Consider the following 23,481-nt stretch of genomic DNA (forward strand, 5'->3'; position numbering starts at 1 on the left):
ACTAATGAGTTTGGAGAGTCCACGGAAAGGCAGCAAGCCAATTGCAGACTGGGCAGGATAAGCTGCTGCAGGACCAAGAACACTCTCACAGCATGCTGCCTTTTGTTGCTGTGACAACAAAACTCATTTGAAAGCAAAGACTTTTTTTTTTTATTTCAGAATTGACTTCCAGTGATAAGACTGAACCCCCTCCCCCCAAAAAAAGAGAAGAAGGCAACAACTAACCAGCACCAGTCAACAACTAACCAGCACCAGTCATACAAACCCAATCTGTACATTCTTGTTCTCCTCCTTCCCCTACACTCTCTTAACAAGCACAGTGCTAGTCAATCAGTATGCTAGAAATGCACCACAGAAAGGCTCTTTCTTACTGGGTGGGTCTTAGTGCCTGTGGCAATAAAATAAACTTTGTTGCACATCTGATGTATCCTGAATATATCTGCACACAAAGCTAATATGAATCCCAGTCTAAGGCACCATTACTGTAAGAGTCACTAAAGTACTTCTTTCAAGTTTCTAAGGCCTTTCCTTAGATTTTACTACTCACCTGTTGCTTGCTTGTTACATCCTTTCCATAAACAGAGAGCAGAGGATAAATATTAAATGCAGGTAAGTTTCAGCAACACAAACTTGTGTATTTGTGGTTCATGCTCAAATGCTAAGAAAAACATGGCACTTCCCAGCGTACAAATTAACTGAGCTGAATAGGCATACCTATTACAGGCACAGCTTTTACAGTGGAATGGGGGGACTGTGCTACTTGGCAGAGCCAAACTCACAACCCCATCTGCATGCAGTGGCAGCAGATGTGAAGTTGTGTGCATCTATCTTTATATACCTGTACATAATTTCACCAACAGAACCTGTGCAGATTCACGTCTCCTATAAACTGGGTAGATCACACACTGAAAACCTGGGTGGGGAGCACTGGTGTGAATGGGAGAGGCAAAAATTTCTGACATCCCTTTTCAAAGCAAGCCAGTAAACAAACGAGGGAAAACAGAGGCTGCCAAATGCAGCCAAGGTGATCGTAGTGAATCCAGTTACATGCCACATGAAAAAGGCCCCCACAAACATGTCAGCACTGTGAGCCTGAAGGGGAAGCTGGCTGCAAGTGAAAACAAAACTGACTCACCTATTTTCCTTGTGTATGATGAGAAAAAACTATTGGAAGATAAACAGCTACGGTAATTCTTGAAAAGCAAACTGACTTTATAAGCCTCCCTTTTCTAGCCACGTTAAGTGGAATTATCAGCCAAACAAAAATTTACCTTACTTTTGAAGTATGATTTTTGAGCTCATAAGAACCTTCAAAATAGGAAGAGGCCACCCAAAATCAGCAAGTAGGAGACCCAGTACGGCAGATACAGATCACTACCTGAAAAAGAGCTGAATATTCTAAATATTCCACCTTGCTTGCAGCACGAAGCAGGTTAGTACATGCTGGTTTCATTTAAGTACTTTTATCCTTCTGGAAATCTCACTGCAAAGTGTTTAAAGCGAACTTGAAAGAGAGAGATGCATGCAAATAAACTGGATAATGTCTCCCCAGCACTTGGCAGAATTTCAGAGTTGAGTCATACATTATGGCTCTGTAAATTTGGGCTTTGTGTAAGTGATAGTGTTAGATTCTACCCACTCCAGATTTAAATCACAGGGGATAAAGCTCAGACATGTAATGGTTCATATACATCCTTCACTGTAAATGCACACTTACTGATACATCAAAGGGAGAATGTTCCTCTCTGAATGCTGGGAGAACAATTGAACATCCAAATGGAAGCATCAGTAGTAGATAACTGAAGAGATAAGGAGTTGGATCCCAATCCAGCAAAACAGAGTGCAAGTAAACCTTGAGAAACCTTGAAAGAAGAATTGCTGGGGCTAGATGGTTGCTGGATTTCAGATTTAACTGACCAAACCCACAAGCTCAGACTGCAGATCAATGTGCTCCTTCAAAGCCATCAACATATTCTGTTCCCAAGACCATGAGGGCTCTTGTTACCATCAGCAGGAAGAGGTGGGTGGGTGTCAGCTCCGCTAAATGTGGATGGAGCCTCAGGTAGCATGCCACCAGACTAAGTTCACCTCACTTGTATAGCATTCACCTGCACGTTTGATCATCAGCACTGAGTACCTTCCCTTAAAGTGGAAGGGAAGGTAGAAAGGCAGCAAGCACAACAGACAGAGATAATGGAAAACAGGACAATGCTAAGAAAATAGGGACAAAAAAAAAAAGAGTCATATCCATACATCCAGTCCTGCCAATGTTGGCCCCCTTCAAGGGCCCCAGATCTGGGGGCAAGCAGGGGTCAAAACTGTGCCCTCCTGACTTCCCTTCTGGTTTTTTGGTATTGCTTGATAACAAAATAAGGGAAAATCACCACATTTAGACAAGGTAATACAGGACAATTAACTCATGCAAAACAGTTGCATCCTGGATGGTAGCCCACACACTTCAGAGATTAGCGGAAGCTCTGAACTGCAATTTGAGTAACTTCTTTTGATGTGCCATCTGGTGAATCATTTACTGGGAATGTCTTAATCACATCAAAGGCATCCATCAGTGAGCGTGGATTTTGTCAATGTTCAGGGCTCTGCTTATATATTGCATTCAAGGCACAAATATATTAGTACAGTATTAAGCTTTACCACAGTGCTTTCTCCCATAGTAATAAAAAAATATGCAGTGTATTACCACTATGGCCTCCAGCACTGGCTTTCAGAAGAGCAGTATTTCACTAGAACATCAAAAAAGCTGCCACTCTGCAATCAGACTTGCTCGTATTTCTGAAAACTTGTAAAAATAGACACACATCTGTGGAATAAAACAAAAATTTAAAAGCATGTTCCCCTATTGAGAAGACCCATCGGCAGCAAGCTCTAATGTCAGTTACATTGATGTAGATCTAAGATGGATATAAGGAAGAAATTTTTTACAGTGAGGGTGGTGAAACATTGGAGCAGATTGCCCAGAGAGGTGGTAGGTTCCCCATTCCTGGGGACATTCAAGGTCAGGCTGGACAGGGCTCTGAGGAACCTGATGTAGTTGAAGATGTCCCTGCTCATTGCAGGGGGGGGTTGGACTGGATGACCTTTGAAGGTCCCTTCCAACCCAAACTATTCTATGGTTCTATGACATCCATTCCCCATACTCAAAATGCAAATCTTGTTACTACTGACTCCCCTTCCCTCTATCCTGAAGCTAAATTAGGGTGATACTAAATAAATAAAAAAAAATAAAGTCTTCCTGGCTACTAAATAATAGTTTTAAAGAACCATACACAATTATATTGCCAGAAAGCCAAGGCCAGGTTATACCTATTTTCATGTCAGCCTTGTCTTGCTGTGTAAGAACTTTCAATTGTCTTATCCTTCCGCATCTCCCCAGCATACCCCCCCACAGCTCGCTGCTTTTCCACGGCCAACAGGACGCCCTCAAAGCCCCACAGACCCCAAGACCAGGTGACCACGTCAAGACGGCTCCCCGGGCAGGGAACAGCCCGGCTCGCAGGCCCGCTCGGCCTCACCGCTCCCTGACCCGCTGCCTCCGGCCCGGCGCAGCTGCCACACCAGCCCCACCCACCCGCTGTCAGACGCACCGCCCTCCCGCCCCGCCCCGCGGCGGCGGCGGCAGCGGCAGCGTGTGTCGGGGGCGCGGCGCTCGGCCTGGTTTACGGCTCTGCTGAAAACGGCTCCCCGCCGCCGCACCGCCACGGCAACAAGTCCCGTGAGTGCCGCGGAGCGGGGCGGCGATCTTGGGGCCGGCTGAGGCCCGCGCCGAGACAGGGCCCTGTGCCGGTGCCCATCCCGGTGCCGCTCCGTCGCGGGCCGGCCCGGCCCGGGCGGCGGCTGAGGCGAGCGGAGCCTCGTCGCGTCGCGTCGCCGGGGCCTTGCGGCTGGCCGTGCGTCCCGGGCGGGCGCCTCCCCCGGCGGCCATGGCGCGATCGCGCTGAAAATCACCGGGAAAGTTTCCCAAGTTTCCCGCGGGCCGGCCGGGCTCCCCGGCCCCGCGCGGGCGTGGACGCGGGCTGCTTCTCCCGCCCAGGGCCCGGCGAGGAATGCAACAGACGAGCCGGGATGAAGGCAGGCACCCCTGGCAGGAGCCGCTTGGCAGCGTCAGCCTCCCTTTCCGCTGCCCGCGATGCGGCGACCACACCAGGTTCAGGAGCCTCTCCTCTCTGCGGGTGCACCTGGAGTACAGCCACAGCTACGAGGAGAGAAGCCCCCTGGCCAAGAGCAGCCTCTTTTTACCGCTGAAAGACGCGGAGCTGGTCTCCCCGGCGGACCCTGCGCCCCAGGGCAGCCTGGGGAGCCCCGGCAGCGCCATACAGCAAAAAGGGCCCTACCTGAGTTTTCTAGGCGATGCGTCCTGCGAGAGCACGAAGCGCGGGCAGCCTCTGGAGGTGGAAGCTGAACGGCCCGTATCCTGCGTTGCAAGCTATGTGTCGCCCGACTCTCCCAGCGAGCAGGTTTCTAAACCGGGTCTCCCGGCCACTGACTCCAAAGCCTCCTTCGAGGCACATGTCAGAGAAAAGTTTAACAGGATGGTAGAGGCCGTGGACAAAACAATTGAGAAGCGAATCGACAAGCTTACCAAAGAGCTGGCGCAGAAGACGGCGGAGCTGCTGGAGGTGCGGGCAGCTTTTGTGCAGCTGTCCCAGAAGAAGCAGGAGGTGCAGCGGCGGGAGCGGGCCCTGAGCAGGCAGGTGGACGTGGCAGTGGAGATGATCGCAGCCTTGAAGCAGCGTCTCACCGAGTCCGAGGAGGAGCTGCACCGGAAAGAGGAGTAAGTGGGGAAGTGAGAGCGGATGGCTTTGCGCGGGCTGGCCAGCACCTGTGCGAGTGAAAGCCTTCGGGGGAGAACAGAGGGAATGGTTTGGTCGCTTGCTGATTATGAAAGGGCCTGGTGCACTCCAGCCTCTGATCGCTGTATTTCTAGAGCTGTAGCCCATGTGACTGTGTCCCCTGCAAGCAGGGGACAGCTCTCTGAGCAGGTGGCTTTCATGCCTGGCTTCCCAGTGACTAACTTTCAGCCTCTCTAGTGCCTCTGTTGTGTCCCAGGTTTCATGGGCATAGGGACAGGTAGAAGCTATCATCAACATGTGATCTGATTTCCATAGACACCTCTAATCCATCTTCTTTTTAAGAGATGAGTGGATAAGTCCTGGAGGAAGTATGTAAGAATACTGAATAGAACCTTCTCCCTGAAGTCATCCCTCCCTGGTCAGCAAGCTGCCTGTGGCATGGGGTGGTCTCCCATGCAGCAGCAAAGCTGTACTGGAGTCAGTGCTGAAAAGGCCATGGTCAGGTAGGTGTTTCAGATGGACACAGAACTGTGAAGCTGGAATCACTCATATGCAAATAGGAAGCAGATGTCAGAATCATTCTAACTTAGGCCATCTAAAAATATGTTTGTGATGCATCCATTAAAAATGTAGTGATAGCTGATATATTATTTATACATGAACTACTTAGTTTATTCAGCACTTGCTGAAATATTTTGGGCTCTTCAGAGCAACACAACTTATTTTACAGGAATGCAAAAAAGAGCCTTGGTAATGGAGTACCGCTAAACAATTCATCAGTTTAGCAAGGGAAGAAGTGCTAGTTGCCATGACGCTGATCTTGGAAGAAATAAGGAAGGTGGTGTAGGAGTTCAGTGTAGGAAGTCTGCAGGGCTTTCATAATTCCTTCCTGTAGTCTAAGGACTAGAAAGAAAAGACTATGATGGCTCCAGTATCAGCAGGAAAGCAGAAACCATTCAATAGGGAAAAAACAGAGTTATGCAGTGCTGCAGAGGAAAAGGGCTCATGGAAAAAGAGGAAGGGGCGAATAGAGTTTTCTTTGTAGAAAGAATGGGTATGGTATGGGGAGGCTGACAAAGGACATTGATCTGAGAAAAGAACAAGACGGCAAAGGTTGTGATTTTTTTTTTTTTTTAATTTATTTATTTTTTAACTGTATTGAGTAAAGGCATAAGGAAGAGGTTGCTTCCCCCTTGGTAAGCTGCTTTCTAGCAGAAAAAGACCGAACACAGAATGAAAGGAGAAGGGGGAAACACTGTCCTTCCCATTAGGACATTGCTAAACTTTGGAAAGGGGCAGGAGCTCAGATGATTGCTGTTAGAATTCTAGCCATCTCTTAAGGAGGAGTGTGAATGCCTGAGCAGATGAGGAAGTAGCTCTGAAGTTGGTGTTACAGGGAAGACTGAAGGTTACGTGACTGGTAAGAAATGCTAACCAGAAGAGGCAGCTGCACAAGAGACTTCACCTGAGTACCCAGGATTACTGCTAGCTTGCTTCAGCTTTCAGTAAAGAAGATCAAAAAACTTGGCAGCAAAAGCATCACTACGTACACAGTAATATGTTAATTTCTAAAGGGAAACTGGCCTAATGCATTCTAGTGCATCGGACAAAAGAACATCAGCCCAGAGTACCAAGGTGGGGAAAGGGGGAGTCATAGTGGTTTGCATGTGCCTGTGCCTAGTCCCATAGTATTACCTCTTTTAGAAGGTGATTTGCGCCAGCAGCAGGGAAGCACTGGGTGGTATGCTGTAGTAAAGGGCAGAAGAAAGGATGATCATGACTTTGGTAACAGTGATGCACTTTTTTGGTTTTCTCATGGACTGCTGGTAAATTCTGAGATCTGTTTATGTATTCAGTGCATTGTGTGTTCAAAAACTTGTTTGGTGTGCTGGAAAAACTTTCTCCTTCAAAAAAGGAGAATGCCAAATTTGGCTTTGATTTCTGGAAGAAGTCCAGATGATTAGAAAGCCAAACAGGACTGCTTAATGGAAATTGCAGAAGCAGGAGTTCTCACTGCAGATTATGGAAAGTCAAAGGCAGCCCTTAGGAATTGCTTTGATATTTGCTGACCTTCAGAAATAAATGCTTTCATCAGTTTCTTTGGTTCTTTTCGGTGTTTTTTTTTTTATTTATTTTTTTCATAAGCAATCTTGTGAATATGGGTAAGTTTTATCAAAGCTGGTATTGGTATTCAGCCACTGTATCTGAAAATTGTTCCTCTTTCTGCTTTGGAAAAAGAAAATGCCACTTTCTTAGAAATACCTCCTTATCCAATTATTAAGGAAATAAAGAAAAACAGTTTTCTCTTGGTCTCTCAATGGTTGTCCCTAATACCAGAGATTATGGCATATGGTGCATGTGAAGGCAAGAAAGGGTTCATAATCAATATGCATTTCTAGATCTCGAAATGACTGAAACTCTAGATCAGCCTGAGGGGGGAAAAAAGGCCAAACAAGCAAAAAAATAACACCCCTGCAAACTATCCAAAAAAGGAAAAAACTTCTAGTCCAACCCTTAGATAAGGTCACAAAACCTCTTCTTTGGAGGCTTTTCTACAGAAGAAGCTGAAAACTCTTATGGGAATCCCTTCAAATAACTTAAATAATAACAATGTTCTGATTTAAAAAAGTTACAAATGTTTGTACTGTGCTCATATTAGAGTATTCCTCCATGTCCACCTACTCTGTCAGTATCTTACATGAATGGACAATCCCCATAAGTGATCAAAGTATCCATAGTACTGAGTTTAACAATTCAGTGTATTTTCACCTTTATAAAATGTGCCGAGGGACCTGTCTGGGCTGTTAAGCTAGGCCTGCTTCTACATGTAAGAACAAAAGAATTAACTGTATCTGGGAGGTAGAAGAGGATGTATTTGCAAGTTGAACCATCGCTCCTGACCTATAAATTGGTGGGAGGGGAGGGAAGGAGCAGAGGGGGACAAAGTTGGGATTTAAGAAACTTCCTCTTTAGAGGAATACCGTATGATAAGATGATGACAGAAAATAGTGGTACAGTTGCACTTCAGATAATGGCTCTGATTTTGGATCTGATCGTGAAGTCAAATGGGAAAGCTAAGGGAAAGGAAAAAATGTGCATGAGCAAGAATAATTTGGTTAGGAAGCCCTCAGAAGGCTTAGGGAGGATAGATCTAAATTCTTTGTTTAAACGTCTGGGTTTCCTGAATATGGAGATGATGCTCTTGTAGGCCCAGCTTAGTGAAGGCAGACTTGGTACTCCTGTGACTGGCAGTGCTCAGCAGAGGCAGTAGATCAGAGGTCATTTTGATGTGGTAGAATTTAATTTTGACCTCTCTGTTCTACCTGTAAAAGCCCATGTCCTGAGCCTTTGCCTGGACCAAGCACTGAGACAGATACATAAAAACCCTGATCCAAGTGGCCACATTGTCAGAAGCAGGTTGCTCTGGTATGTTCTTCAAAGCAAGCAGCCAGTCTTTAAACTTACTCTACAGGGAGTAAATTCTTCTCAGAGTTCCATTGTTGCTGCTAATCAAAGCACTAGCTTCAAATGACAGCACTATGAGATTTTACTGTTGACCTCTCATTCCATGAGCCCGAGGAGTGTTGGCTTAGGCCACCAAGCAGGTTTGGGGCTGCTCATTTGAGGCATTTGTAGGGTCAATAAGGTTACTTCTTTAGACTTGTCAGTTGATTTTTTTTTTGTTTAAATGAAGCCCATAGCAGTCCAGCAAAGGCAGTGCTAAGTGAACATATCTTTTTAGCTAAATTTTTGTTCCCTCACAAAAACAGTTGTGCTAATATGCATGAAGGTAGATGCTGTTATATTAGTGTGATGCCCTCAGGGAGATGAACTGTGTTGAGGGGTAGGACAGGTGGAGGTACAACACTAACTATACCAATAAATACCTAGTTGAAGTAGTATTCCTCTAAGCATAGAAGAGTTTTACAGCAGCCACTCTTGTGTCACTTACTCTTATATTTAAAAGTCCAAAGGCCAAAGCTTTTTTTTTTTTTTTCTTTTTTTTTTTTGGGGGGTGGGGAGTGTGGAGGGGCAAGAAAAGAAAACTGTATGTTCTAGAGAAGCAGGTACAGCTACCAAGGACAGGTCTCAGTTCCCCAACCTGCCTCAGTTGGGCCCTTGGCAGTTTTGACAAATGATGGTTACAGGGTCAAGCTTTCAGCAGAGCTGCTGAGCAAAGGAATGATTTAATTAGAAAGTGTGTCCCAAAAGGGATTATTCAATGTTTGATGAAGGAGAATGCAACATGAGCAGGTACTGTGATGTTAAAGATAACACAGAAGCCTGCCTAAAGGGAAGAAGACTGTGTTGAATAAGATATCAAGAAAACCATTGAAACTACAACCAGCTATGAACTCAACTTCTAGAGGACATCGAAAGGCTTGTTTCTGGAAGTTATATAAGAAAATGAAATCAGTAGAGTTTGATTTTCAGCAAGTCTGATGAGGGTGAGCATTTTATGTTATGGTCCTCAACTGGAAGCCACAGTTGACATGGTGACTTAAACAATTTCACTTTGTCTCTTTATTATAGGGTCAGAGCATTAATGTAGTACATTGCCATATCTCTGACACTAATTTCTTTAACCAGTATAATGCATTTGTATTGAGAATGGTCATGCATCTGGTTCTGGCATAGCCTGGAATGCAGAGGCTATTTCAGAATAGCTGTGGTGGGAAGTAGTTATTCCTGCCACTGACTTCACCTTAAATTTGAAATTAATGGAATTGTCTGTGCAAGTAACACCTCAACAGTGGGATAAAAGGTTGGCTTTTAAAGATCTCTGCAATTTATGCTGTAAACCAACAGCTTTCCTTAAGGTACAAATTTTAGTTGTATAACAAAACAGTTTTGATTTTGCTGTAAGTAGAATGCAACTACAACTATGCATTGTTCTTCCACCCTCGGTTTCAGGTGATCCCAGTCCCTCTTCCCTGTTTCCTTTTATCTTCCCACTTGAGAGATCACTTCCCCCCAGCAGCATTGGTTCAAGTGTTAGCATAACTATCCCACAGAATGGCTCTGTGAAATAAAGTATTTTAATCTTCACAGTGTCACCCCAGTAAGTTCAGGGCTCAGATCCAGTGTACAGCTCACTGAATGGGTGTGACTGGTAGGACAATAACTTTCTGAGGGGAGCAGGTGTGAACCACTTAAATTGAATGTGCTGATAGTGGTGCAGGAATTTGAAACATAATGAATAGCAGATAGCAGCCTTCAGGCAGTAACACCAATAGGATGATGGATGAGGTCAGTGGTGTTAATACTTAATGAATGTACATACTAAATATTTTCATTAGTAAATCACTTCAGTACTTGCTGTAGTAGGAATTTCCCCATCTTCAGGTAAAATAATAGAAGTGTTTGGTTATCTGTTAATTTCAGGTAGACTTATTCCAAATACAATTCTCTAAAGTGATTTGATACTTGGGTGCAGAATCTCCATAGAGCCCCATGCTTGTCTCCACCTACAGAATAGTTGCAGGTGTCGAAGATGCTGTAAATAGTCCTGGGACCAGTGTTATGTATCTGTAGGAGGGCTTGGTCACGATATGAGAAATCACTAGCCCTTCTTGTCAGTTGTTAAGGAGCTGGATCTGTCCCAACCTCTGCATCTACTCTGTGTATCACATGCCTAACTGCTAAAAGCCATACAAATATGAAGGGTGTTTTCAGGGTCCACATGCCAGCAACTGCTCCAGTAAGAAAGAACTGCAGCTTACTGGTCCTATGAGGAACACTTTATGTGGTAAAGGCAGAAGAATAAATGTCACCTAGTCAGTCCTGTGAATTATAACTTTATTTATTAAATCTCATTCCAGTTTATGACACAGCCTCCATAAAGAAGGTTTCAGGGTAAGTTTTAAGGCAGGCTATCTGCAGTTTTTCTGTGAGGGCAGCTAGGTTGCAGTTGGAATACAAAACACCAAATTACTTAAGTCTGGTTAATTGCAACAGGTTAACTCCCTGGCAGAGTCAAAGATTAAAATAAACGCTTTAGTAGCAAGTCTTTCTTGCCTAAAGTGATTCCTTCCCTCTGCACTTGGTTTTATTGCTGAGCATCTCCGAGTTGCTGCTGCACTGCAATGTTTCCCCCAGACTCCTCTGGCTCTGGGAAGATCTGTTGTCCAGCAGTTTGGCAGTATAGGCACCTCCTCCTCCTCTTGGACACCTCCTGGGGTGTATCCCCCTTGTCTTTCCTGCTCGCTTGCCTCACCCTGTCTCCACGAGCTCCTGGCAGTTTCATGTACCCTCTGCTTTCTGAGCAGCAGCAGTGATCCCTTTTCCTAAAAGGTTTTGTCTGTCAAGAGCACCCATGATGAAAAAAGAATCCCACCTTTTTTCCTGCTGCTCAGTCACAGCCGTTTAACAAAACATTTTGCTATGCTACATACCTTAATATTAGTATAGTAAACTATGAGCAAACTGATGAAATCACTATTCATTACAGAGATTTACAGAGATCCAAGCTGTGCTGAGCATCATCTACTCCTCAGAAAGTTTAGTGTCAGGATCCAGAGCTTACAGTGCTAAAGCAAGTGCCAGGGTGCAGCTGAGTGAAAAGGGACAGGAGGCTGCAGGTTGATGGATATAGAGCAAAAGGAGGAGCAGAGCAGAGTGGGAAAGCGATGATGCTGAGAGCAGAGTAGGTCAAAAGGGGAGTTAATAATGCCACATAACCTTTTCTCAATAGAGCAGCAGTGCTCCAGATGTAGAATAGTCAGTGCAGGGTAACAAAGACCTCTCATTAGAAAGGGCAGTGCTTCAGGTCTGAGCTGGGCTTTAACAAATGATTCCTGTTTCAGGTGAGTGCTGCTGACAGGGCTATTCTGTCAAGACACAGAGCCTAGTAGGCCCATGCTGCTGTGTCTGGTTTATGCCTCTACCAAGTGGGCCCCACAGTATTCACGAGCTCAGCTTCCCCCGATTTCATGAGGAGCAGCATCTGACTTATGTGAACATCCATCTTTCCACAAGCAGAATGGCTGAGAGTAAAAGATAGAAATAGTATCACATAATCCCAAAAAACTTAGCAGAGGCCTGGAGAAATAAATTGCAAGTAAAATAAAGAACATAAACAAAATATCACAGATATCTAGAAACAGAATTGAAGAGAGAAGGTCGTCAGTATGGCTAAGAAAAAGTCTGGGAAACTGCAATAGACAAGAAAGGCAATTAAACAGATAAACAGCAGCTGCAGGAAACTGCACTTCTCTGAAACATCTTCCTGTTGTTCATGGTGGGAAGAGGGTAAAATTCTCAGAACTCCCTTTGAGGAACCAAGGCATAGCTGTGCACAGAGTAAGCTCTCTGAGGAAGAGATGGAACAAGTAGAGAGACTTATTAGCAGTCACTCCTCAGGGCTTGATGTTGTTCTGAGAGATGAGAATGAAGTGGAAACAAAGGAAGTAGCTGAACTGACAGAAGTGCTGCTTATCAGGACAAAGCATGTGACTGAGACCTAGTGGGTGGGCATATTTTGGCTCCTGTCGTTCTGAAGGGAATTTACAGAGTGCAGGTACCATTCCAGTCCAAAGGAAAATTTTTAGATGAAAGTTATTAAAAGTGTTTTATAGGCTGTACAGAGCAGCTAGACAGAAAAATTATGAAAATGCTACTATTGCTGCTGAAAACAGTTCCTACAAATAATGACACACAGGATGCCAAGTTATCTTGAGTAGTCTAGAAAGCAAGGAAAATACTAGGGAATTTGTTGACATTAGTGTCTGTTCTCCTCCTGATAGTCAGCTAAATCTTCAAAAAAAAACCCCACTGCTTCCCCCTGTCCTCCTTATGGCACAGCTGACTAAGGAGATATTTGAAGGAAAGGAAAATCTGTGATTCATGCTGTGGAGCAGGCAATTAATGAATGCTTTTTAATTACCTTTCCTGAGACAATTACAAATGTTAGCATTCTTGAAACCATCACCCTTTAAAAAACAAATGCCAGGTACTCAATGTATGAGGCCTCACACTGTAGCAAAACACACAAACTGACTATGGCCCCAGGAAGCATATCCTTGTGGTGTCCAGGCTAGCAGTTCCCAGCTTTGCCCAGCCTTCTCACATGGAGAGCCAGCAGCCTGGAGGGCCACATGCAGTTCTCCTTCCTTACCCAAGGGTAAGGGGTTTGGAGCCAACCTGCTGAGTTTCTGTCCTTTGGAGCTTCCTGTCAGCTGTAAAAGAGGAGCCTGACAGAGTGCCTCAGGTTGCTCCTATGCTAACACAAACCCGTAGTGGTATCATAAAATCAAAGAAGTTACAATTATTTAAGTGTGGTGAGAATAAAGCCCTAAAATTGACCTTAATGAGTTTAGATTGGCTTCTTCCTAAACATTCTGCAGTGACTTTTTATTAGCAGGTTGCTCTGGCAAGCTAATAATTGTAGAAACTGTACAGAGCCTTGAAATGGAATTGATTAGCTAAGCTTAACAGCACTGTACTTGTCTGTTTCTTAAAACAGATTTTGTGGGTGAGTTAATACAAGATTCATCGATGCACTTCATCCAAACAATATGTGCTTGCTTTTAACTCATTCCTACCATTAGATCAGCCATGCAGACAGCCTCTTCTTGCACTGTGCTGTGGTATAGCTATTTCTGCAAAGCAGTCATGCCCTTCCTCATTTGGCAGGCATTGATTCCCCCAATTCCCACCCCCTTAGTTTTGTACAAAGCAAAAATTAACATGGTTCCTTTGGCAGAGCAAGAACTGTTTATCCAGGCATTCATTAACTGGGAAGTCTACAATCTCAGATTTGCCAGTTTTCATAATACATGCTTCACTCTGTAACCAAACTTCTCCCACCTAGAAACTCCTCTGATACCAGAGCACCAAATGGTGGCCCGATTACCGATAGAAAACTGACAGTGTGCGGAGCACTTCACAGTGAGCTGTGTCTCAGTACAGAGCTGGGACCTTTCACAGTCACAGGTGCTATCTGTTTCCTCCAGTTGTAACCAGATAAGGAATATTTCTAAACTTCTGATCTAAAACTTGTTGTTCCCACGCACATACTCCTTGGTGTGTAATCTGTAGATTATCTGTTAATCTCCCGTGTTCCCACTAGCTCCAGGTCATAACACTGCACTTTGATGTACTTGCAGGATTGCAGCCAAAAACAAGTTTAATGGCCACAGTAGCTCCTTTAAGTTAGGAGCCACCTCAGAAGCAACATTAAACTACCATTGTAAGATCGTGATAAACTGGGAAGATGAATCTGGGGGTTCATCCATTTCTCTTCATGTTTCAAGGCTGATATTCACATGGGTAAGTTAAAAAAAAAAAAAGAAAGAAAGTGGCTGCAGTTGTCTCTAGGTACCTGAAGAGGTGATGCTTAATGACATTTCTACCCTGTGGACCACTAAGCACTATTTCTAAGGGACATAATAATGCGACAAAAACCCACAAACCCACTGCCCATAAGCTCACATTTTGTATTCAGGTTTCCAGATACTTGCTGTGTCTACAGTAATGTTGAAATCTTTTAATAGAGGTGAATGAATGACAGTAATTAGCCACCGTGAGCTATTGCCATGAAAAAATGGAGAAACATCAGGAAATTTTTGACAGCAGTGAGACAAGGGCCTTTCCCATTATTTTAATGTGGCCACATTGCAATGTTCTGTCCTGCAGGGAAGTTGTTACTTTCAACCACTTCCTGGAAGAAGCAGCAGAAAAAGAAGTGCGGGGAAAGGCCAGGCTCCAGCACTTCATCGAGAATCTGTTGCAGCGTGTGGATCTGGCAGAAAGGCAGCTAGAATATTACCAAAATCAGCAGATGGTGTGCAACCACACCGATGTCAGCGAGCACGTGGTAAGCCAGCAAAGCCCTTCCCTTCATTGTCACCCTCTACCAGAAGGAAAGTACTTGAGTTTGAATACATGTGGAATCAGTGGCTTAGGTTAATAGACACTCAAAACAGATCTGGATTTGTGAAATGTTTCTTCAGATGTGTTTTACTGATGTTTTATACTGCCACTTTACATGAGTGAAAGGAGCAGGGACTGCAAGAGCAACAGTAGCCAAAGATGTCAAAGGCAGAGCAGAGAATCATGAAATATTTGCCAGATTTTTTTTTCCCTCCCAGCTTTGGCTCTTGCTGCTGTTACCTTTGCAATAAACACTTTCCTTCATGTCACTGAGTGACTTGGCAGTATTTTGGAGATGTCTAAAGGTTTTCAGGAAAGATGTGGATCCCTACAGAGGACATGTCTGCCTGCTGGCAGATCGTCTTGCTTTCTGTAATTACCTATCATGGGGCATTTAGAAATGGAGAATGGATTCTTACAAGCCTGTACCCCACCAATTAGTAACCAAAAATGTCTGAACATTGGTTTTTAAACTACATTATTGCTTTAAATGCCCTCATTATTAATACTTAAGCTAAGTATTTTCCCTACAATGCATTACATTTATATGGCAAGTTTTAGCCACATGACTTCCAAAGAACATTTCAGTTAAATGAATACCCCATGCTGCTTATGCTAAATAATTGCTCATCCTGGGATGTGAGAGGAAAGGCATTTGATCATGCACAGCACTGAATAGGTATTCAGTGGTGGAAAGAAAAGTTCCAAAAGAGCTTTAGATAAAGACCTGAATAAATGTAGGTGTGCTAAAATCTAGCACAGGACAGCTCAAACAGTGCGTATGAGAACACTGAGGGGGACCATAAGGATGAGCCTCAGTATTAAATCATCTCCTCTGCTCTTGATACGTTTGCTGGGATCCCTGTCTCAGCAGTGTCCTTTGGAGAAGACACTAATTTTTGAGGCAAGTGCCCTGCTTTCTGAGTGACTTCAGCATTCCTCTAAGGTTATGCATCCAAATATTGACCAGCCTGACCTTCAGGAAGTAATTACAGAAAAGCACACTATGAGGTGGCTCCAGACGCTATCCAAGCCAGATGACAGCAAAGTTAGGCTGGGCAAAAATCCATCTGCAAAATGTGGACGATAGCAGGGACAGAGGGAACATTTACAAGAACAAAATCATTTTCAGATGCCAGATCTGACTTGCTTGGCTCAGTGACTTCATTAAATGATATTCAAAGGCTTAGTCTAGTTGCACTGATGGGAGATCAGTACAAAGAACTGATTTAGTACCCAGACCTATTAGAGCTGAGCTGGCATTAAACACCTCCTTTCATGACCCCCGCTAAAAGAAGGACTAGACAAAGTGTTTCAACACTATGAACCAAACTGTTGAGAAAAATGAAGTCATGCAAAGTTTTGCTGGCACTGAGGCTATGCTGTCCTCAGTTGGTCTCAGGATTAGGAGTGGAAAGGGGGAGAAACACTTGTGTTCTTGCCCTCCACCCCTCAGTGCTGCTGTAAGCAGAGCCAAGGGTTCATAGCTGGAGTCTCCTAGCTGCTTGTGTAAAGGAAATGTATCACTGCAAAATTAAACATTCTGAGAGAAAGTTAATTTAATACAGCTTATTCAGGCAGTGTCCCTTATTAATTCTCTTGAACACAATAATTACTTCTCATTGTATCCATACTGTTTAATCTCATGTGAAAGATCGCTGTTCAGCCCACACTTCTTTAGCAATTTACTTTGATTATAGTTATGATAAAAATAATGGGGAAAAAATCCAACCACTAACAACTCATACTTCACAAAATTTTAAAACAGATGTAATAAGATGGAGGAGTAATAATCTGTACAAGTTTGTGGGGGTTTTTTTCAGTTTCTTTCATGAATATTCTTCTAGTTTTAACAGCAGGTGAGAATGGAAATATGATTTTGAAGACTGCACCTATTTTATCCCTGCACTTTAATTACTTGATAATGTAATATTAATATTAATAACCTGTTTCTGTTTTCTTTGCAGCTTACAGACATTTCATTAAATAAGAAACCCAGATGCCTGTATGTATATCTTTTTATTTTTCTCTTACTTAAATACACTAATTTGACATACTTTCATTCCTGCTTTTGCATTTCACATTATCCAAAAGCCTGAGTCAGGTTGGGTTTGGATCAGGTTTTATACCCGAATATGATCTATATTATGTCATGTAATAGAATAAAACCAGACTTCTGCTAAATCAAAACTAAAATCAGGTATTATTTGGAAAAAAAAAATAATCTGTTGAATGAATGACTCTCTCCCGCTGACTGTAATAGCCTCTTGCAAAGCTACAGTAGTTGAACCTTTTCAGCAAACACAAGCCAAGTTTCAGATGAAAATACCATTATGTAGGTAGGAGAGAGACAGTTGTCATTTCCTAACTGACAGTAATACTGTTGTCTTAAAAATCACATGTAAGCAAGCAAGCGCCCCAACAAAGTATGAGCACTAACAACATCTCAGGTTACTAGAACAGCTGTCCTGGGAGCAGCAGAACTAATTAGGGCTGGTTTCCCATGTCTTTGTGACTTGGTCACAAGTCCCAGTGACTGGTTTGCAGCATAGTGTGTGCTGATGGGAACTTTCTTGGTGGGGACATGAGTTTGGGTCTTTTTCCCATTTCCGTGAAACTTAACTTGTTGCATCACCACAGGTCTGGGACTTCTGTCTCTCTGCCACATTTGTTTGTGTCCGACCAACAGGTTCAAGAATTACTGTAAGACTGAGACACACATGAACAGATGGATGAGCTGGAAAATAAACTGAAAATACAATGTATAGCCTACTGGGAGAGAGCTTTTTGCTCTTTGGTTGGGTTTTTTTTTTCCCCCGTATATCTTAGTCCTAGCAGGCAACTGGCCAAGTACCCTTTTGCTGATAAGCAGTGTTTGCATTAGCAGCATGGGGCTTTAGCTTTAGTTTTTCTACTTTTTACTGCTTTTATAGCTTTTTTTTTTTTTTTACCTACTGATTTTGAGATTCTGAAAAACCTGACTGGCCAAAGTAGACTTTGAGTCGACTGTGTATGCACTTCTCAGGCTTCTAGATGTCTTAATATGATTGGAATCAAGGAAAATAGAATTAAAATATAACTAAGTGACCTGGTGAGATACAGACAAGTCTTTGGTCTAAATATAATGCCATTTGGTAAAACACAGTCATTGCTGGCAAATAGTTCAAAGGCATAAATGAAGTTGTTTAGAGGTTTCTGTTTAACTAATGATACACTTTTCCTTTGAAAAGACACTTTCAAAACTAGAATTCAGTAGTAGCCTTTATTTGGAGTTACCAGATTAAAAATATCCCTACTTGTCCTGTGAAGCAAGGAAGGTAGAGGAGAGGATGCTCAGAGGGGTAAGGAAGTTTTATTTTGCTCTCCCTGTTCTGTGGATGAATCCAGCATTTGCATTCACCACATCAGATGAGGTTTTAATGATATTTACCAGTTAAAAAAAATGGGAAGTGTTATTACCAGAAAAAATTAGTGTAATCTCTTAGACAATCCCCTCTGATCATACTAACCTTGACCTTCTTCTGGTTTTAATAGCATTACTCAGTACAGCAGAGGAGTGGCTAACATCGTCCGCAGTCACCTGCAATAATGCCTGTGTGTGCTTTGGGATGTAACTTTTTCACTGTAACAACATCTGAGAAAAACAGAGCAGTACATCTTTTAACAACTAACACTAACAACACTACTAGCAACTGTAACAAACAGTGCCCAAGTGATGATAAACCATAATGGCCAACCCTTGTGCATTTACACAAGTCATTTCTAACCCCTAGCAAGTGGTCAAAGCGCAGGCCTGCACCAGCCCAGCATGGCACTGTGCCTGCAAACTCCATCTTGGACCTGTGTGACATTTCTGCGCACCGTGCCCCCCAGACTTCCCCATAGTGAAGTCTGGTTGTCAAAGCTTTACCAGCTTGTCAAAGTTTTACCAGGCAGGTAGAACTGTTCCATGGGTAAGGCTCCTGTGCTGTTAACTGGCACTCGCTGCCTCCCACCCACAGACATTTTCATGACACCCCTCTGGTCTTTTTGAAGAGCAGGAGTGCACTTGCACTGTACACACTTGAACAAAAGTGCTTTTTCCAAAATTGGCTCTGTCAAGTGATCAATATTAACGTCCAGGTGAAGTAATATAACAGATACATGGTTTCCAGAAATAATGAGCTATGGAAAATAGCCCTACGGGAGCCCTTAAGAGATCAACTTGTACATCAGCACATCTGTTCTTCGCTTCAGTCACAGTAGCTGTGCAGACATGAGCTGGTGCCTTACATTTGTCGTGCTGCTGTAACACTACATGTATCGGCAGTGAAACATTTCAAGATTTTGTTAAAAGGGACTGTAATGATCTTACTTAGCTGAACCGTGGAACTGCAGTTTCAACATAGTATTTCAGAGTAAGAGGGCATGGTTCAGCCTTTGCAGCACCAGGCACTGTGCTGTCTCTCTACCTGAGCTCACCAATTTCAGGAAATCCTGCTGGGCTTGAACCATCACAGGAACAAAGAATTCAGCTTACTTTGGCCTTTACACTTTCATACCTCTCTTCCCACCATTTTCTGTATTGCACTCTCCTCTTCTGTTTTAAATCAAATCCTGAAAGCAAAGCTAAAGTTTCCCTAGATGGGGGGCTAGCACACAGATAGAATGTGGCGTTTCCTGAGCTATTTGCCATTAGTAGCAGCAATTCCTTGGGCCCTGGCCACAGTCCAGGGAAGTTCTGAGATCTCACCAAGAATTTCCTAGAGTACCTGCACTTTTTACTATTATTGGTGCTGTGTGGTCTTCCGAGGACCATAGGATGTTCATTCTTTGCAGAAGGTTGCTGTGAACATGGGCATCTTTAAAATCCCTGTAGATCACCAAATTATGAGACTATAGACCTCAGTAATGTCTCAGCACTCCAAGATCAGCAGAATTCTATCTGAATGAAAGTATAGATGACAATGCATAAAGAGTCCACCAGCAACACATGTAGGAGTTCTTGCAACTCTGTTTTTCACTTTAAGCCTGGTTCTGTAAACCAAGGCTATTTCTGTCTTAAAAACTGTATGGGTTTGGAACACTTTGGGGACCTACCACTTTGCAAGACTGAATAATAGCTATTAATAATAACTGTTCTTAATTTCAGGAGCCGAGGAAGTCAACACGCTTCATATAACATTCCTGATGCAAAGCCTCACTCCTTTCAAAAAGGAAGAATCTTGTTGAAAAAGACAAAAGATGAAAAAAACAGCTTGCAGCCAGTGAAGTGCTTCTATGAACCTATTGATTGCTCAAGAGAAATATGGAGAGCACAAAAGAAAGGTGAACAAGTCTGCTCTGCCAGGAAAGTGAGCACAAAATCGAAGATGGGTAAAAAAGCCAAACCGCTATAGGAATGGTTAGCAATATATAGTAACACAGGAGCTTGCCTTCAACTGAACAAATACTGAATGAATTAATAGTCATCCTACTTTTTCCTATCTGGCCATGCCAAAACATATCAGATACAATATATAGAAATATATATAGTATGGAAGATTTATATTATTTAGTTATGCCATTCCCTCTTTGGGCACTATAAGAGAAGGGACATTTTATTCAGTTTACATGGAGGTTTTTCTATTTATTTATTCATTTATTTATTTATAGAGCTTGTTTTAAATGACTGCAGTTACCTTGCTGGGCAGTACTGTGGCTGTACATTTTAATTATTTTAGTGGCAGCATGTGGCTTGGTAATTTATTTCCATCTGTGCTGTTGCTGAAGTTCAGAAGAATCCATTTAATCGGCACCTAAATATTCAATCTTTCAGTTTAGGTAGGTATAAGATCAATGATTAACTGGTACCTGCACAGATACACTTAGATGCAGAGCATCTACTTAAGTTGCTTGAAGGCTGTTTATAGCAGGTAGATTGCTACCCTTGATTTTCTGCCATAGGCCCAGTTGGGTGCATTTACATATTTTATTACATACATAAACCAGCTCGGTCCTGCCAGCAGCTGCATTGTCTGTTGGTACAGGTTTGGGCTGCTCTGGTGTCTCAAGACTAGCTTGCAAATTCCAGAAGCTTTATGGCTTTATCGTATGTACCAGCCTCTGGTGTCACTTAGCGAGGAAATCAGAAGCTGGTACCGTGGCCCTGACAAGCACGGTCTGCATTGAGGCAGAGGAGAAGTTTCAGTACCAAGCACCAGCAGCAGGTTATCAGCTGTGGTGCAGCAAGTGAGCAGCTAAAGCAATGTATTATGTCGCATGGTACCACATTCAATTCCTGTGCTTGGTTTTAGGCACGAGAGGCCTAAAATGGCTATGATCATAACTGAAACCCTCAACGTTTTTATCTCTGAAGAATTTTACAGGGCCAAGAGATCCCTGAATTTCAACTAAAAGCCAAGAACGTGGAAATTAGAGATGACTGCAGGATGGGAATGCGCATGTTTACATTGCTTTGTGCCAATTAAAAGGATCCTTATTTATCAGAGTATTTATCAAGATTTTTTGTGTGTGTACAGTTTTTTGGTAACATGAATCCTCATGCCATGTTTACAGATACGAACATCCTGTCGATGTTACTGATGAGATTTGTTTTCTCAAGTAAAAGAAACAATAGGTGAGACAAGTCTGTGTAATTTATTTTTTAAATGCTCATAACAGATGTAAATTGTTTATGTGGAAGGTGATTTTTACAGTATGTGCACAAAGATTTGTGAAAAATGTTTTCCATTTTTTATAACTATGACTGTAAGCAGAACTGGGTATTAGAAGTCAGTGTATCACTAGGATTACTGCTGCAATAAGCACTTGAGTTGCAATATGTTTAAAGCAGAAGATGACCAATCAGTCAGCTAGGATCAGGTAACTACAGATGTCGTACATTTGTCAGTGTACAGGACTCCCAGAAAGTAGCAGAGTGAAGAGAGTAGTATTCCTCACTTTTGTTTTAAATATTGTATATGGAACAATCAGATGTTTAAAGTTTCTCAACACTGTTTCAGTAGAAAGTCACAGTGTAAAACCAATTCAGGTTTTTAGGTTGTAATGACATTTTCATATTTATTTAACTATGTCACAAGGCCACACTTGGCCTTACGCTAGGCATTGTGTGTGGTGCAAAGGAGTTGTTAATCGTGTTGCATGGGCTTGGCTCAGATCATGTGTTACAACTTTCTCAGGCAAGCCACAAACTAGAAACATCCTTGATTTTTTCTGTTGCTTCACCCATCCTTTTACAAACCTGAAAAGAATCACCCTTTTTGAAGATAATGAAGGTGAACTTTAGAAAGATAAAGTAAAATATTCATGTTTCTTTATCCACTTGACATTGAAAGAATATTTTTATTTTTAAATGCCTATCTACGCTGTTAGTCACCAAAGTTAAGTGCAACTACGAGTTCACAAATGAGATGTTTATTTTATTATCTATCACGCCAAAATCTTGACTGCAAGTTGTCCTTTTGGGGAAGGAAGAGAAAAAGAGAGTAAAAGCAGTTGCATGTTCTTAAACTTTTCAAAGTCTAAATCACAGTTATTTGCTGAACAAATGCCAGGTTAATTAATTAGAGAGAAATTGGATTGTACTGTAACCCCAGATAAAAGTTTTTAGAATATAAACATTCTAATAATAAAGATATATTTCTCAGTTACTGTGTCATTTGACTCTGTGAAATACAATGTTTCTTCCAAAAGTCTATCAACAGCAGAGAAAAAGACAAGAAACAGCTGCCCTACTTGGGCTTCTGTTAATAAACAGATAAAACACCACGTCAGTGAAGCTGGGCTGTGATCTATCAAAACATTACAAATTAACTTGAAAGACAGCTACAGCACCTTGCCCACATAGCTTGCACATGTCACCTGCCCCTCTCCTACTCTAATGATGCATGAAAATTGTTCTTGAGGTGACCCACATGGTCAGATAACCTGCCAAAAGCAGAGATGGTAGAGTGGAGGGAAGGGTGAGGCGAAGGGAATTAAGGGCAAAAGGGATCCTGGGAATGCAGGTGGTAAAGTGTCCCTCACACATTGCCAGTTGCAGAGTCATCATTCCATCAGGTATCTCCCTGGTTAGACTTGTAAAGAAAGGTTTTCCCACTGGGGAGCCAGATTCCTGTTGAGAACATGAGCCGGCTTCAGTGTGCACTTGCAGCCCAGAACGCCAACCGTATCCTGGGCTGCATCAAAAGGAGCGTGACCAGCAGGTCGAAGGAGGTGATCCTGCCCCTCTGCCCTCGTGAGACCTCACCTGGAGTATTGTGTGCAGTTCTGGTGTCCTCAACATAAAAAGGACATGGAACTGCTGGAACAAGTCCAGAGGAGGGCCACGAGGATGATCAGGGGACTGGAGCACCTCCCATATGAAGACAGGCTGAGAAAGTTGGGGCTGTTCAGCCTGGAGAAGGCTGTGTGGAGACCTCATAGCAGCCTTCCAGTATATGAAGGGGGCCTATAGGGATGATGGGGAGGGACTCTTCATCAGGGACCGTAGTGATAGGACAAGGGGTAATGGGTTAAAACTTAAACAGGAGAAGTTTAGATTGGATATAAGGAAGAAGTTCTTTCCTGTAAGGGTGGTGAGACACTGGAATGGGTTGCCCAGGGAAGCTGTGAATGCTCCATCCCCGTCGGTGTTCAAGGCCAGGTTGGACAGAGACTTGGGTGACATGGTTTAGCTGGGAGGTGTCCCTGCCCATGGCAGGGGGGTTGGCACTAGATGATCTTAAGGTCCTTTCCAACCTTAACCATTCTATGATAACTCGTGGGAGAGGTGCTGTAGAAGAATGGATGAGGAGATAAGATCCCTCTGACACACAAA

At 43.1% G+C, this 23,481-nt stretch overlaps 2 protein-coding genes across 34 annotated transcripts in view; one reads left to right on the top strand and one right to left on the bottom strand.

Moving 5' to 3' along the window:
• The window catches only part of RTKN2 (rhotekin 2), a 225,283-nt gene that overhangs the window by 64,423 nt on the left and 137,379 nt on the right, over positions 1–23,481 (bottom strand). For 5 of the 32 annotated variants that reach the window (XM_065670924.1, XM_065670922.1, XM_065670919.1 and 2 more), the window contains exon 1: positions 4,350–4,552. The exons of 20 other annotated variants lie outside the window; for them this stretch is intronic. The gene's annotated coding sequence lies outside the window, so the exon portion shown is untranslated. Of the gene's footprint in view, positions 1–3,321; positions 3,341–3,454; positions 3,546–4,349; positions 4,553–4,597; positions 4,891–23,481 lie in introns of those variants that run through there. 7 more of the 32 variants (XM_065670915.1, XM_065670909.1, XM_065670926.1 and 4 more) reach the window with 6 other exon arrangements.
• On the top strand, positions 3,712–22,308 carry ZNF365 (zinc finger protein 365). Of its 2 annotated transcripts, XM_065670932.1 has the most exons (5): positions 3,712–4,789; positions 13,916–14,078; positions 14,445–14,625; positions 16,649–16,686; positions 19,813–19,901. In XM_065670932.1, exons 1-4 carry the CDS (start codon positions 4,062–4,064, stop codon positions 16,669–16,671), a joined length of 1,095 nt encoding a protein of 364 aa, XP_065527004.1. In that variant the 5' UTR covers positions 3,712–4,061; the 3' UTR covers positions 16,672–16,686; positions 19,813–19,901. The 2 variants fall into 2 exon arrangements, with proteins under 2 accessions (XP_065527004.1, XP_065527003.1); XM_065670931.1 differs by lacking the exon at positions 13,916–14,078 and having other exon boundaries at positions 3,714–4,789; positions 19,813–22,308.

Source organism: Lathamus discolor, chromosome 3 (assembly GCF_037157495.1).
Source record: "Lathamus discolor isolate bLatDis1 chromosome 3, bLatDis1.hap1, whole genome shotgun sequence".
In the NCBI taxonomy this organism is placed as follows: Eukaryota; Metazoa; Chordata; class Aves; order Psittaciformes; family Psittacidae; genus Lathamus; species Lathamus discolor.

Excerpts from the sequence above, each read along its gene's own strand:
- ZNF365 (XM_065670931.1), top strand. The coding sequence starts at position 4,062 with ATGCAACAGACGAGCCGGGATGAAGGCAGGCACCCCTGGCAGGAGCCG. Across the intron at positions 4,790-14,444 it reads GAGCTGCACCGGAAAGAGGA|GGAAGTTGTTACTTTCAACC; the intron begins GTAAGTGGGGAA and ends TCTGTCCTGCAG. Across the intron at positions 16,687-19,812 it reads AATAAGAAACCCAGATGCCT|GAGCCGAGGAAGTCAACACG; the intron begins GTATGTATATCT and ends TCTTAATTTCAG.